This window comes from Lissotriton helveticus, chromosome 6 (genome assembly GCF_964261635.1).
Source record: "Lissotriton helveticus chromosome 6, aLisHel1.1, whole genome shotgun sequence".
NCBI classification, from domain to species: Eukaryota; Metazoa; Chordata; class Amphibia; order Caudata; family Salamandridae; genus Lissotriton; species Lissotriton helveticus.
The window spans coordinates 147116598-147132674 of NC_136067.1; the positions used below are offsets into that span (position 1 = coordinate 147116598).

The 16077-nt window shown below is 45.7% G+C and overlaps 1 protein-coding gene across 1 annotated transcript in view; it reads left to right on the forward strand.

Annotated features, from left to right (window-relative positions):
- PLB1 (phospholipase B1) overlaps window positions 1–16077 on the forward strand; it is a 552393-nt gene that overhangs the window by 515548 nt on the left and 20768 nt on the right. Inside the window, exons 52-53 of the mRNA XM_078647360.1 lie at window positions 7279–7373; window positions 14416–14497. Of these exons, the coding sequence (XP_078503486.1) occupies window positions 7279–7373; window positions 14416–14497 (177 nt within the window). The remainder of the gene's footprint in view (window positions 1–7278; window positions 7374–14415; window positions 14498–16077) is intronic.

The window sequence follows — 16077 nt, forward strand, 5'->3', positions numbered from 1 at the left end:
CCCTAGGAAGGTTACCCCTCAGAATTTCTCCACCTTTATACACCTGCTGCTTTTCTCCACCATTTGTGCCCTCCAACCTTTTGTGGTTTGTCCTCCGTTCATTAATTGTCCCACATCACACGCTTAGACCTAAGAGCCTCACAAATTAAAAAAAAATCATTGCTTATGTCTCTAGTGTTTCTGAAGCTAAGTCTGCCTAGTGAATCAGTGAATCAGCCCTTTGTGTTTTTAATCATGGACCAGATCAGGGGCACAGGTCTCATTGTGACATGCTCACTGCAATATCCAGTCACAGATCATATCATAGTGATGTTGGTGACAGAACCAAGCACTCAAACTAGCAAAATGAGGTAGAATTAGCAGTAACTATATACTTACATCTTGCAGATCCACATACATTTCCCAGAGGAAGCAATACCTTCTTAACATAAAAAAAGCAAAAAAGGCATTCTTCACTTCAGCCATAGACGCAGCCAATCAGAAACAACAAACAATTTTTGACATAGTTAAATCCTTCACCCACCCGAAGGCACTGGCAACCGAAATTCCCCCTTCCCAAGCCCTCTGCGATCAAATAGCCGACTTCTTCATTAACAAAATTAAGAACATTCATCACGCTTCCCCCCCCCTCCGCCCATCGCACACGATTCCGTTACAACTATCCCCTCCCTGAACAACTTTACCACTGTCTCCCTGGCACAAACTCAAAAGGCCATCCTGACCTGTAGATCCGGAGCCCCCACGGACTCCTGTCCCCCGATTATTTTACAGCACCTCATCGAGGTTGTTACCCCATCAATCAATGCCATCATTAACGAATCTCTTGATTCTGGTACTGTCCCGACTGAATGGAAGAAGGCCACAGTCAAGCCCCTTATGAAGAAGCCAAATAAATCCCCAACCGACCTATCCAACATGCGCCCTATCTCCCTCCTCCCAGCACTTGGCAAAATCACTGAACAGTTAGTTCATGAAGAACTCAAAATCTTTGTGGAAAGCAAACTCATTTTGCACCCACAGCAATCTGGCTTCCGCCCAGGCCACTCAACGGAAACTGCACTAATTGAATTGTCAGATACCATTAAGTTCTTGCAGGATGAGGGCAAACAAGCCGTCCTCATCCTGCTCGACTTAACCGCGGCTTTCGACACCATCTCTCATGCTATTCTCATTAATAGGATGCGTGAGATTGGTGTCGCTGGTTCCGCCCTGGCCTGGATTAGTTCATTCCTAACCAATCGATCTCAAACTGTCTCCTTAGGCCCCTTCCTCTCTGACGAAAAATCCACCACCTCTGGTGTACCCCAGGGATCAATACTGAGCCCTCTCTTCTTTAATATATATATGGCCCCCCTTCTCACGCTGATCGAATCCCATGGGATCCTCGTGACTTCCTATGCCGACGACACTCAGCTTGTCGTCAGCATTGATAAAAGACACCCTGACGTTGCCCTTAGATTTCAAAACTGCCTCTCCCAAGTCTTCTCCTGGCTTAACCTGAATCATCTTAAATGTAACAGTTCCAAAACTGAAATAATACCCCTCGGCAAAGGCACCCTCTTTTCCCCTAAAGATTGGTGGCCTCCTAACTCTGAAGCACCGCCGAGTACGGTCACTTCAGCCCGCAATCTCGGAGTCCAATTCGACTCGTCCCTTAGCTTCGACGAGCATGTGCGCATCACTGCGGGTCGCTGTTTTAGCCTGATCAGGCAGCTTAGGAAATACTTTGACTTTCTGCCCATCTCCGCCAGGAAATCAGTCGCTGTGGCGCTCATTCTCTCCCGGCTAGATTATTGCAATGGCCTTCTAGCAGGCATTAAGAAATCCTCCCTAAAGAAATTACAAAGTGTGCAACACGCGGCTGCCAGGCTCGTCCTGAAACTCCCTCGCAGGTCTTCGGCCTCCGCGGCTCTCAGCACCCTCCATTGGCTGCCCCTCCATAAGAGAATTCTCTTTAAGCTCCTTGTTACGGTGTTCAAATCTACCAGGAACACCGGCCCATCCTACCTGTCCAAGCGATTTCTGCCCTATACCCCAACTCGTTGTTTAAGGTCCTCAGGAGCGAATTTAATCTCTGTACCCAAAATTAAACTAAAAACCAAAGGTGGGAAAACTTTTGTTTTTTTGGCAGCCAAAGCATGGAACTGTCTCCCCCCCAACCTTAGGCATGCCCCCTCAGAAAGCCTTTTTAGGAAACTCCTGAAGACCCGGATTTTTTCTCAGTCTGACTCATCGGTACTCGCAGCCATCAATCAATCAATCAATCAATGACACTTGTAAAGCGCGCTACATACCCGTAGGGTCTCAAGGCGCTGGGGGGGGGGGGGGTGCCGCTACTGCTCGAACAGCCAGGTCTTCAGCTTCCTCCTGAAGGAGAGGTGGTCTTGGGTCAGGCGCAGGTCGGGAGGGAGGGAGTTCCAGGTCTTGGCAGCCAGGTAGGAGAAGGACCTTCCTCCTGTAGTCGCTCTTCGGATGCGGGGGACGGCGGCGAGGGCGTGGTTGGCTGATCGGAGGTGGCGTTTGGGAGCGTAGAAGTTGACTCGGCTGTTGAGGTAGCTCGGGCCTTGGTCATGTAGGGCTTTGTGTGCGTGGGTGAGGAGGCGGAAGGTGATTCTTTTGCTGACGGGGAGCCAGTGAAGGTCTCTGAGATGTCCGGAGATGTGACTGGTTCGTGGGATGTCGAGGATGAGTCTGGCTGAGGCGTTCTGGATCCGCTGGAGTCTCTTCTGGAGCTTGGCGGTGGTACCGGCGTAGAGGGCGTTGCCGTAGTCCAGTCGGCTGGTGACGAGGGCCTGGGTGACGGTCCTCCTGGTCTCGGTGGGGATCCACCAGAAGATCTTCCGTAGCATGCGTAGGGTGTTGAAGCACGCCGAGGAGACGTTGTTGACTTGCCTGGTCATGGAGAGGGAGGAGTCCAGGATGAAGCCCAGGTTGCGTGCATGGTCTGTTGGTTTGGGTGCGGAGCCCAGGGCGGGAGGCCACCAGGAGTCGTCCCAGGCGGAGGGTGAGGGTCCCAGGATGAGGACCTCCGTCTTGTCCGAGTTCAGTTTTAGGCGGCTGGTCGTCATCCACTCGGCTACCTCCTTCATCCCTTCGTGCAGGTTGGCTCTGGCGGCGGCGGGGTCGTTGGTCAGGGAGAGGATCAGCTGGGTGTCGTCGGCGTAGGAGATTATGCTGAGGTTGTGTTTGCGTACGATGGCCGCGAGGGGGCTCATGTAGATGTTGAAGAGGGTGGGGCTCAGAGATGATCCTTGAGGGACGCCGCAGATGACTTCGGAGGCCTCTGACTTGTACGGTGGTAGGCGGACTCTCTGTGTTCTTCCGTCGAGGAAGGAGATGATCCATTCCAGCGCCTTGTCCTGGATTCCGATGTTGCTGAGGCGCCGTACTAGGGTGCGGTGGCAGACCGTGTCGAATGCCGCGGAGAGGTCTAGGAGGATGAGGGCCGCTGTTTCTCCATTGTCCATCAGGGCTCGGATGTCATCGGTGGCGGCGATGAGGGCGGTCTCGGTGCTGTGGTTGGCTCGGAAGCCGGACTGTGAGGGGTCGAGGGATCCGTTCGTCTCGAGGAAGGCGGCCATCTGCTTGTTGACGGTCTTCTCGATGACTTTGGCTGGAAACGGGAGGAGCGAGATGGGGCGGTAGTTCTTGAGGTCGGTGGGGTCCGCTGTTGGTTTCTTGAGTAGAGCGCTGAGTTCGGCGTGTTTCCAGCTCTCAGGGAAGATGGTGGTGTCGAAGGATGTGTTGATGATGTCTCGCAGGTGGGGTGCGATGACAGCGTCGGCCTTGTTGAAGACGTGGTGAGGGCAGGGGTCGGTCGGAGATCCGAAGTGGATGGAGTTCATCGTGCGGCTGGTGTCTTCGGTGCTGATCGGGGTCCAGGCGTGGAGGGTGGTAGTGGGGGGTGGTTGTTCGGTCATGGTGTGCGTTGGTTGGTTGTTGAAGCTGTTGTGTATGTCCGCGATCTTGTTGTGGAAGTATGAGGCGAGGGAGTTGCAGAGGTCTTGCGATGGGGTGATGTCGTTGTTTCCTGCGCTGGGGTTGGAGAGCTCTTTCACGATGTTGAAGAGTTCCTTGCTGTTGTGTGCGTTGTTGTCCAGCCTGTCCTTGAATGCTGTTTTCTTGGCGGCGCGGATCAGCTGGTGGTGTTTCCGGGTGGCAAGCTTGAAGGAGGTCCTGTTGTCCGGTGTCGGATCCCTTCTCCAGACTTTCTCGAGGGCTCGGCAGTTCTTCTTGGAGCTCTTGAGTTCGTCGGTGAACCAAGGGGCCTTCTTGCTGCCGGGTCTGCTGGGCGGGGTCCTCAGTGGGGCGAGTTCGTCCGCGCAGTTGCTGATCCACTTCGTGAGGTTGTCGGCGGCCTGGCTGGGGTCCGCTGAGCTGGCAGGAGGGTGCTGGCTCAGGGAGGTGGCGAGCTGGTCTGCTGTGATCTTGTTCCAGCTTCTGCGGGCGGCCTGTTGTTGGTGGTGGTGGGTCGTCGTTCTCTTGAAGGTGAAGTGGACGCAGCTGTGGTCCGTCCATTGAAGTTCTGTGGCGTGGCTGAAGTCGATGTCTGTGCTGGAGGAGAAGACTGCGTCGAGTGTGTGTCCGGCGAGGTGGGTGGGGGTGGACACCAGTTGCTTGAGTCCCAGGTTGGCGAGGTTGTCGAGCAGGGTGCCGGTGTTGCGGTCGTTGTTGTTCTCCAGATGGAAGTTGAGGTCTCCCAGGAGGATGTAGTCAGCGGAGGGGAGGGCATGCGGGCTGACGAAGTCGGCGATGTCCTCGCTGAATTGTGTGCGTGGTCCAGGGGGTCGGTAGATCAGGGTGCCTCTGAGGGTGGTGTTCGGGTTGGTGTGGATCTGGAAATGCAGGTGTTCGGCGCTGGTCAGGGTGTTGTCGGTGCTGGTCGTGAGACGGATGGTGTTCCTGTGGATGATGGCGATGCCTCCTCCCATCTGGTTGGCGTTTCGGTCCCTCCGGACGATCTTGTAGCCCTCTGGGATAGCGATGGCGATGTCGGGAGCTGAAGAGGCGTTCATCCAGGTCTCCGTGAGGAAGGCAACGTCAGGGGCTGTGGTGTCGAGGAGGTTCCAGAGTTCGATGGCGTGTCTGTGGACGGAGCGGGTGTTGAGCAGGATGCACTTCAGGTGGGTACTGCTGGTGTTCGACTTGGCGGGTGCTGGTGCGAGGCTGGTCCGGATGCAGGAGAACTTGCAGGCGTGGCAGCTGAAAGGTCCGTGGGTACGTCGTGGAGTGGCTTGATGGCATTCTGGGAGTCGGCCGGTGTTGAGAGCGGTGAGGGTGGCGGCGGAGTACGTCAGGCGGGTCGGTCGGGCTCTTCGGGGGCCAGGGGTCCTGGCACTGGGCGCGGTCCCGGCGCGGACGGGCGCAGACGGGCTTACCTTTGGCGCGCCTTCGGCGCACAATCGGCGCACCCGCTGCGCGTGACCGCTGCGCGTTCGCACGGTCGCCATTTAAGGCGAAGTGCGCGGGTGGGCGGAGCAGCTGGGAGGCGGGAGCGGGGAGGGAAACAGAAGAGAAAAGGGGCGGGGCTAATGGCGGTGGCGGGAAGCGGGAGCGGAGGGCGGCGAGGTAGGCGGGGAAGCAGGAAGGAGACAGGCACAATGTACAGAGGAGTTCAAAACACGACGAGAAAACGGCACATACAAAAAACAGGCAACAATTCAAGTCAAAAACGGGGGAAAAAACAGTAAGCACACGATCTTGGGCACAGGAAGAAACAAGCACAAATTACTGACAAAAACGGGCGAAAACCAAAGGAGAGCGCTCAGGGCGGCAGCGAGGCCGGCGCTGAGGCAGAGGCAGGCACTGGGGGCACACGCAGCAGCTGGTGGCCGTGCGGCGCGGGGGTGTCCCACAAGTGGGTCACACTCACCTGCGTCGCACGGTCGCCATTTAAGGCCAAGTGCGCGGGTGGGCGGAGCAGCTGGGAGGTGGGAGCGGGGAGGGAAACAGAAGAGAAAAGGGGCGGGGCTAATGGCGGTGGCGGGAAGCGGGAGCGGAGGGCGGCGAGGTAGGCGGGGAAGCAGGAAGGAGACAGGCACAATGTACAGAGGAGTTCAAAACACGACGAGAAAACGGCACATACAAAAAACAGGCAACAATTCAAGTCAAAAACGGGGGAAAAAACAGTAAGCACACGATCTTGGGCACAGGAAGAAACAAGCACAAATTACTGACAAAAACGGGCGAAAACCAAAGGAGAGCGCTCAGGGCGGCAGCGAGGCCGGCGCTGAGGCAGAGGCAGGCACTGGGGGCACACGCAGCAGCTGGTGGCCGTGCGGCGCGGGGGTGTCCCATCTGATCCTTTCTCCCCACTGCTGGGTCCCTGTTGTGCTTAGCGCCAAGATGCTCCTTCCGGAGCGATAGTTGCGCTTTACAAATTCTAATAAATATCAAATATCAAAAAATATCAAATGATGTCCTTTGGGGGCCTCCTCAGTAAAACAGGTGTAAAAATAACAGCATGAAAGGCGCAAACTTTCTTTTCTTAAATCAATGGATACAAAACATGGGCAATGAAGCCGTAATTAATTAAGAATATGTCAAGAACCAAAGGACGCCAGGATGTATGCTGAGTAGTCGACAGCGTTTCGACCTATTCAAATTAAGGTCATCATCAGGACAGGATTACACTTTAATCAGACGGTGCTGTGATTAAAGAAACATTACTGCAGTCATGAAGGAAACAATAAATTGTTTTTGTCAATCAACTTGAAAGTACGTCCCAGAGTGGGTAAAGGAGTGCACCTTACAGGTACTTTTTTTTAAAGAAAAGAAAGTTTGCGCCTTTCATGCTGTTTGTTTAAACCGGTCACATATCTCACTAGAGCCGTTCACATTTTTAACGACCACATTGAGTGCACTGATTTTTGAGTTACACTGTTAAACTATGTATTAGTGCTGCTATAATTAGTACAATTGTTAGCTCCTTTTTCAAAAAAATCATTGCTTTCTTTCTATTTCTGTTCTTTTGTAATTGATTTTACAGTTCGTCAATCTGTCTAGAAATAATACCTGTCGAGACATTTTTGTTTGATGCTGAATTTACCCAGGTCTCAGCTGGATTTACGGGTGTCTCTCCTGTAGTTCTTCATTGCTAAAATGAAGTAAGGCAGCAGCCTTACAGTACCACCACCTAGGTGCGGCAGCAAATTACGGCTAAAGATTCAACAATTTGCTTTTCTCGGTGTTTGGAGAGCAGCCGAGCCGAGCACTGAAAATCCTGGCATCTTTGCCGCTCCTTACATTTGCACCTCTTTCGTTCTGTCGTTTCTGCAGGTGCCTCGCGTCTTCGTGAACATGGTCCAGATTTTTGAAATTGAGGGGCTTCGAGAGATCTCAAGGCAAACTCTGGGCTGCGCCTTGCTGAGACCGTAAGGACCCAAACTACAAAGTCTTTATATTTACGTATAGCCGTTCTTTCATAGCACGGGCAAGACCCAAAGGGTGGCAGAGTGATTTGAAAAAGAACAATTTCATACAAAAAATAAACAGAAGATGTGATAAATACTCAAATACCCAATGATACAGCACTCTAAGCTTCTGTGATGAACAGAAAGACAATAGTTACATATAGGGTGGTTCATGATGTAGCCTAACCCAAAATAGTGGTGCCAACATCTTTTTTAACAGTAAGCCAAGAGAGAGAGTGGGAGCTAATTATTAGGTCCAGCACCCACGCTCCTTAAATGCCACCGTTAAACAAAAGAAGGATGCTGTTCCTTCAGAAAAAACTAAAAGAGAAATGACAAGCTTTTGGTCGGGACTAGGAGAGGGACTGATTAACAGGATCAGGGGATCCTTGTGATCAGAAGTGATCACTGTCTTTGGACACCTAGATGGGTGTCATGCTTCATCATTGGGCTGCTGCTCGGGTATGCAGACAAAATATCGAAATTAAAATATCGATATACAATAATATCGATGTTTTGATTTCGATAGTATAGAATATCGATGTCCAAAATATCGACAGACAGAATATCGTTTTTTTAAGGTATGTATCTTACTAATATCGAATTTTACTAATATAGAAATTTTGTTTAGTGTTATGCATTTTATTATGTTGTTTATATGTTTGTTAAACATGTTTTGTAATGTATGTTTGAAAATTTGTAAATTTGTTTACATTTTGCGTTTTAGTATCAGAGCGGGTTGTGGGTTTATAGGGGAATAGGGTGGGAAGTAATTTAATAATAATTAATTAATTAATATATGTTTGTAAATATTTTTAATTAATAATTAATTGGTAATTAATTAATATTAATTAGTTAATTAATTAATATAAGTTTGTACATCTTTTTTATTAATAAATAATTGGTAATTAATTAATATGAATTAGTTAATTACATTAATTACAGTAATTTTTTTATATATATAATTTTTTGTTATTGTTAATTAATTAATTGGGAAAAAATAATATTAATTAGTAAATTAAATTAATTGCAGCTAATGTGCTAATATATTTACTTTATTGTTATTGTTAATTATTAATTAATTAATTGGTAATTAAATAATATTAATTATGTAATTAAATTATTTAGAGTTAATGTGCTAATATATTTAATGTGTTGTTATTGTTAATTAATAATTAATTTGTAATTAAATAATATTAATTATGTAATTAAATTATTTAGAGTTAATGTGCTAATATATTTAATTTTTTGTTATTGTTAAATAATAATTAATTGGTAATTAATAATTATTAAGTGATTAAATTATATGATTTATTTATGTGTAGTGGGTTGTGTGTTTATAGGGGGATAGGGTGTGATATAATTAAATGTAATTAATTAAAGAGATTGTATTTTTTTTGGGTATTTATTGTTAATTAATTAGTAATTAATATGTGTTACTTAGTTCTTTTATAATTACATCAATTTAGTAATATTAATTGTTATTGATTAATTGAAATTTATATTAATTGTCTTTTTTATATGTGTAGTGTGTTGTGTGTTAAAGGGGGAGTAGTGTGGGAATTAATTTTTACCCCCATGCTATCCAACGCTTTCCCTACTGTTGCACCCTCTGGAGTGGGAATAGTAATTTAAACCCTTACGCTATCCAACGCTTTCCCTACTGTTGCACCCTCTGGAGTGGGAATAGTAATTTTTACCCCTACGCTATCCAACGGAGAAACAACCTTTACAACGCAACTTTTACAACGCACTACCATTACAACGAAATTTTTACAACGCAAAAACCATTACCACGCATGTGTTTACAACGCATGTTTTTACAACGCAGGTACCTTTACAACGCATACCATTACAACGTAAGTATATGTAAGTATATAATTATATTTAAAATTTTATATGTTTTGGTTTTTTTAAGGGGTATTTTTAGGGTTCAGGGTCAGTTTTCAGTTTTTGGATAAAAGGGTATTTTTAGTGTTCAGGGTCAGTTTTCAGTTTTTGGGTAAAGGGGTATTTTTAGTGTTCAGGGTCAGTTTTCAGTTTTTAGGTAAAGGGGTATTTTTAGGGTTCAGGGTCAGTTTTCAGTTTTTGGGTAAAGGGGTATTTTTAGGGTTCAGGGTCAGTTTTCAGTTTTTGGGTAAAGGGGTATTTTTAGGGTTCAGGGTCAGTTTTGGGTTTTTGGTATTTTTAGGGTTCAGGGTCAGTTTTCAGTTTTTGGGAAAAGGGGTATTTTTAGGGTTCAGGGTCAGTTTTGGGTTTTTGGGTAAATGGGTATTTTTAGGGTTCAGGGTCAGTTTTCAGTTTTTGGGTAAAAATACATTTTTAGGGTTCAGGGTCAGTTTTGGGTTTTTGGGTTAAGGGGTATTTTTAGGGTTCAGGGTCAGTTTTGGGTTTTTGGGTAAAGGGGTATTTTTAGGGTTCAGGGTCAGTTTTGGGTTTTTGGGGTACAGGGGTATTTTTAGGGTTCAGGGTCAGTTTTGGGTTTTTGGGGTACAGCGGTACAGGGTAAAAATAAAATAAAATTAAATGTAAATTAAATCAATTAAATGAAATTAAAAAAAATTAAATTACATTAAATTATATTAAATTAAAGTATATTATTTTCAAATTTTTTAAATTAAAAAAAGCAATATATACTTACCAATACTTACGTTGTAATGGTATGCGTTGTAAAGGTACCTGCGTTGTAAAAACATGCGTTGTAAATACATGCGTTTTAATAGTTTTGGCGTTAATTTATATGTAGAGTTTTTAATTTATTTTAAATGTATATGTATTAGTTTTAATTTTTTTATTATGTTTTAATGTTTTTATTTAATATTTGTAAAATTATATGTATTTTAAAATTATTTTTACATTATTATAAATATATTTTAAAAAAACTATATTTTTAATTTCGATATTTTTGTACTACGATATTAATTTTTCGATATTTTTGTACTTACCTTTATGAAGATATGACTCCGATATTTTTGATTTCGATATTTTTGTGTCGATATTTTTGTATGTAGATATTCTGTCTGTCGATATTATGTCATAGATTCGCTGCTCGTTGGGCTGGTGCTGCAATGCCCCACGGGCCCCTTGAGGGGGCTCTCTACCAGACGTCTTCTGATCTGGTAGCTGTAATGATGAGTGCCAGTGAAGATATAGACAGTGTAGGGTGGTGTGGTAAGGGGTTTAAAAATGTCTCAAGGGTGCCGAAAGCGGTTTCATTGGGTGTTCCCTTGACAAGAGTAAAAACAAATGAGCACTGTCATAGGATCCAATGAACCTTGACAGATTAAAATATGTGACGTAGGGTCATCATTTATCATGCCTTATGGCCCAACTGGATCTTAAGCATTTCTTCAGGACCAAATAGATGACGCCTACCCTACACCTGATTGGGAATTGACGTGTGTTGGATAAATGTGCCTAATCTATATTTGGTACTATGGATTTAGGCCCAGATCTCTGTACTGGGGCTGAATGTTTGACATTGTTCAGTATTCCGTCCATCAATTGTTCTTTTTGCATTTGTCACCCCGAGTGGGACGGGTATGCCCAGACATGGGTCCCTTCTTCTCCATGCCAATGGAGTCAAGCTATCCTGGCTGATGAGGGCTGAAAGCCCGAAACCGGTCCCAGGATTCTTGTTTCTAGTCCAGGGAGGACCTAGCGTGGCAGTCCAGGCTAGATTGTTCCCATGGGGAGCAGGGTCAAGACTGATTTGCATATGGTTGAGTCCAAGCTGGAATGGCATGGTGAGCAAGAAACTATGGATTTGGGCTCAGATCTCGATGCTGGCTGTGAATGTTTGACATTGTTCAGCATTCCGTCCATCAATTGTTCTTTTTGCATTTTTCACCCAGATTGGGACAGGTATGCCCAGATGGGGGTTCCATGCTCTCCATGCCACTGGTGGAAAGCAAGCCTGGCTGATGAGGGCTGATACCCTGAAACAGGTCCCAGGATGCTTGGTTCCAGTCCAGGGTTGACCTAGCCTGGCAGTTTGGGATGGACTGCTCCCATTGGTGGCGGGGGGGCAGGATCAAGACTAATTTGCATACGGCTGGGTCCAAGCTGGAGTGACATGGTGAGCATAAAACAAAGGATTTAGGACCAGATCTCTGGAACGGGTTGACTGTTTGGCACCGTTCAGCATTCCGTCCATCAATTGTTCTTTTTACACAATCAATATTTGTCAGACGGGCAGAGTAAATTACCATGTGGGACAACTTTGTTTCCACAGTCCTCTGCTCTTACTTAAGGGGCACAGTTTCTACTCTAATAGGGTAGGAATTTTAATGTGCTGTACCATAACAGGTATAGTTGACAAATATATAATCTGTTTATGCTTTCTGATAAATCTTAATGTTTCTGCAATCATTCATGTTTATAGATAGTTGGCACCATGATGTTTCAGCTTGTATGCTAAGTTATCGTGGGTATTCATCAGGAACAGGAATTAGTGAGTCCAATTATGTTGCCATTGCTAGCATCATCGGTCCCATGTACATTCTAGTACAGTGTCAATAAATATAGACGGAATCAGTTCTATATTTCAGAATGACATGTCCAGCCGGACAGAGGTCCTTCACGTTTACTTAATAAACAGAATTCCAGAATAAAACAAGAATACCTTCTACAAAACCCTGTGCGGTACACAAGCCTGTGCCCAACACTTGCGGGGTGTTGACAGTTGGTGATAGAAAGGAAAGGTTTTAAGGCAAACAAGCGTTCTTCTGTTTACATGTTCATTACACAGAAAATATCAGGTTGCACCATTACAACAATTTAGCAATCAAATATTCGTATAGGGTGCTTAAGCAAGTCGACGGCGTTTCGGTCCCCCTAAAGGGTCATGGGGACCATCATCAGGACAAACAAATAATTGCCTTAATCGCTAAACCTCAAAATGCCTATAAGGAAGAAATAAGGAGAAAAAATGGAGAAAAAATATACACACTTTAAGAACAGAGCATACTTAATTATGAAACAAGTGACTCTTTGTGCAAGGTGTATACAGAGGATACCAAAGTGAAGACGTTTCACGGTTGCCATGGGTGACAAGGTGGCGGTGGCGCGGAAACGTGGACCAGTGGGTGTTTAGGACTTGTGTCAGATTGGAGGGTGGTGCCTAATATGTCGACAATTACATGGTATCGACGAGTGAGGAAGAGGTGGCAGCGCGAAGACCTGTACATGCGTGTGTCCAGAGGTTTAGATGGTGCCTATTGCGTTAGTGCCTACTTAATCTCAATATTCGAATGTTTATGTTCATGCCCGTGAACCTCGCGCGCACTGTCCAATCACAGAGCACCCGCCCCCTTTTCACTTCCTGGCACGACTGCACGAGCACGCCAGGGAACAATTCCATGACCGTCTATACCGGTGAGTAAACCAGCAATACATGGGTACATGCCTTTTAGTACCGATGTGATCGAGGTCCTAATAATTACCTCCTGTTTCAACAGGCTTACCCTGGCGTCGCCCGGTTACGATCCAGTAACACGGCAACCCACTTCTTACCTGGGTAAGCTCCCTTGCATGGCACAACTCGTGCATTGTCGCGGGGATGTTATTCATATTCTAATTTTAAGATTGTTCTATTATTTAGGGCTGCTGGTCCGGGCCATTCTGAGTATTTACTCGGCAGATACTAAATAAACGCTGCCTCGGTAAGCCGTGTGTATTCTTCAGCCGCGTTAGAGGCATGCGTTATACCACTTTTTCGAATCATTGCTGTTCCCGATTGGCACTACCACCATAAGGATTTGCATCTCACAACCCGTTCGAATATTGAGATTAAGTAGGCACTAACGCAATAGGCACCATCTAAACCTCTGGACACACGCATGTACAGGTCTTCGCGCTGCCACCCCTTCCTCACTCGTCGATACCATGTAATTGTCGACATATTAGGCACCACCCTCCAATATGACACAAGTCCTAAACACCCACTGGTCCACGTTTCCGCGCCACCGCCACCTTGTCACCCATGGCAACCGTGAAACGTCTTCACTTTGGTATCCTCTGTATACACCTTGCACAAAGAGTCACTTGTTTCATAATTAAGTATGCTCTGTTCTTAAAGTGTGTATATTTTTTCTCCATTTTTTCTCCTTATTTCTTCCTTATAGGCATTTTGAGGTTTAGCGATTAAGGCAATTATTTGTTTATCCTGATGATGGTCCCCATGACCCTGTAGGGGGACTGAAACGCCGTCGACTTGCTTAAGCACCCTATACGAATATTTGATTGCTAAATTGTTGTAATGGTGCAACCTGATATTTTCTGTGTAATGAACATGTAAACAGAAAAACGCTTGTTTGCCTTAAAACCTTTCCTTTCTATCACCAACTGTCAAGACCCCGCAAGTGTTGGGCACAGGCTTGTGTACCGCACAGGGTTTTGTGGAAGGTATTCTTGTTTTATTCTGGAATTCTGTTTATTAAGTAAACGTGAAGGACCTCTGTCCGGCTGGACATGTCATTCTGAAATATAGAACTGATTCCGTCTATATTTATTGACACTGTACTAGAATGTACATGGGACCGATGTTGTTTGAAAAGAATTGCTCCCCGAGGTCCCTTGTTGACTAAATTGGGGCCCCTTGTTGTTGACAATGCCATTGCTAGCATGGCATTGACTAGCTCATGACTACTGGAGAGGATGAAGTAAATAGGATGTGGGAGACAGGAGTCCCAGGCGGCCCCGGTTATAATCCTAAATAGTGGGATGGGTGCTTCCAAAGAGGGAGTTAGGAAGAAGTCTATCAGTTTGAATTTCTATAAGCACTTTTAGACTGAATCCATAGTACTCCATACACGGTGTACCAAAGTACAACAGCAGGTGTCACAGAAGCATAGAATTAGAGATAGAAACACCCCCTCCTCATTTTACTGTCTACCCTTTGTCATTGATTATTGCTAAGGTATAAAAACACCAACAGCACTTAAGCCGGTGCTGTTAAACATGAGGGTAATAGCCTTATCGCCTACCTTTATATTGTGTATAGGAACGCCTGCCCATGTTTTATCAAATCAAGAGACGGTTCTCCAGAATTAACTGAAATGAAGATAGTCAATCGTGATTTTCAGGTAAGATGCGTTTTCATTTCTTTAGTTTTCAGCTATCTGTAGTCCCTTCTTAGAGCTGTGGTTAGAAAGGGATGTTTCAGGGCCGGCTTTAGGGCGGCGTGACTGGTGCGGCCGCACTGGGCGCACACCTGGAGTCGGGCGCTGATCTAAGGGGCTGGGGCACTCTGTTTAGCAGTAACTAACAATTTAAAGGCACCTTTCTGCAGAGTTCGTTGTGTGTCCATCTTTCAGGCAGCATTACAAATGTCAAGATAACTCTTGCTCCTAATGTTACTGCTGAAGAGAGATCGGAGGTTTGTCCAGTGGCAGTTTTGAGTCTCCATAAAGTAGCGCAGAGGGTTAGTTTGCCTGCTGCAAAGAGGGCGTACCGTGCAGATCAGAGATCTGTATTTTATGTGGATAGCTGAGTGGATTACTGATTTTGTCGCAGAGATTCTTTTGTTACCACAGTTCATAAGATACAACCCTAATGCAAAACAGTGGCTGTTACGAACTGTCATCAAAGAGCTGCATGCAAACTGCATAAAATAGGTTAGGACGTTATGTTGTTAGCCCCAGTCTTTTATTATCTATTCATAATGTTTGAAAAGGGTTCATTTGGGTAGATATACATTCTTAATAGTAAAGCCAGCCTTGAGAAGTGCTTTAAAACAAATTAAATATATGTGAGAGAGAGAAGGGGCATGGAGGGGGAACATCTTTTCAACGCTGATGTTACCCCGCAGTGCTTTTACGACGCGTCCTTTACAATGCAAGTCGTAACCACGACTTGCACTGGAGGGCGCTAAAGGATAAAGAATAGTATATTTACTATTCCAACACCTTCCCTACTATCCACGGGGACTGGTGTTAGAATAGTAAATTATACTATTCACTATCCGCGCCCAACAACGCAAGTCATTGTAACGACTTGCGTTGTAAAAGACGCGTTGTAAAGGCACGCGTTGAAACGGTACGCATTGTACCGTCATACATCCGGCATGGAGAACTGAGGGGCACATTTGCCAGGTAGTATTGAGGGAATTCGAGGAGGATGTCATAGGGCGGAGGGGTGCCAAAAATGAATGTTGCACCGGGTGTCAACAGCGCTAAAGCCGGCCCTGGGATGTTTCACTGGGCACAACCATTGATGCCTCGAGCTGCTTGGATCACAGTAATCACTCGGTAGTTTTGAAAAAGGAACAATAACGACATCTTTATTTGTGGCTGCAAAGGCTTCCCATTTTTTTTCTTTTCTAATTCAAGAACCAAGGTGTATTCCATTTCAGTTTGGCTCCTTTGCTACCCAAGAACCAAGGTGTATTCCATTTCAGTTTGGCTCCTTTGCTACCTTACACCACATTCTTCTTTTTCTGTTTAATTACTTCACATTGATTTTCCCTCTTGTATAAACCAAGTTGATAATTAGCCTGCTTTGGGTCACTTCCAATATATAGTCATCCGCTGTGCCTAACGTGTGATATATTCTCTTACCTATCACCACTGTTTCACCACCATAATAATGGGGGCAACACAGGAATATATGAGTAACAGATAAACTGACCTGTGCTCTTAGCTTCCCCCACAGTCTCTTTGTCTCT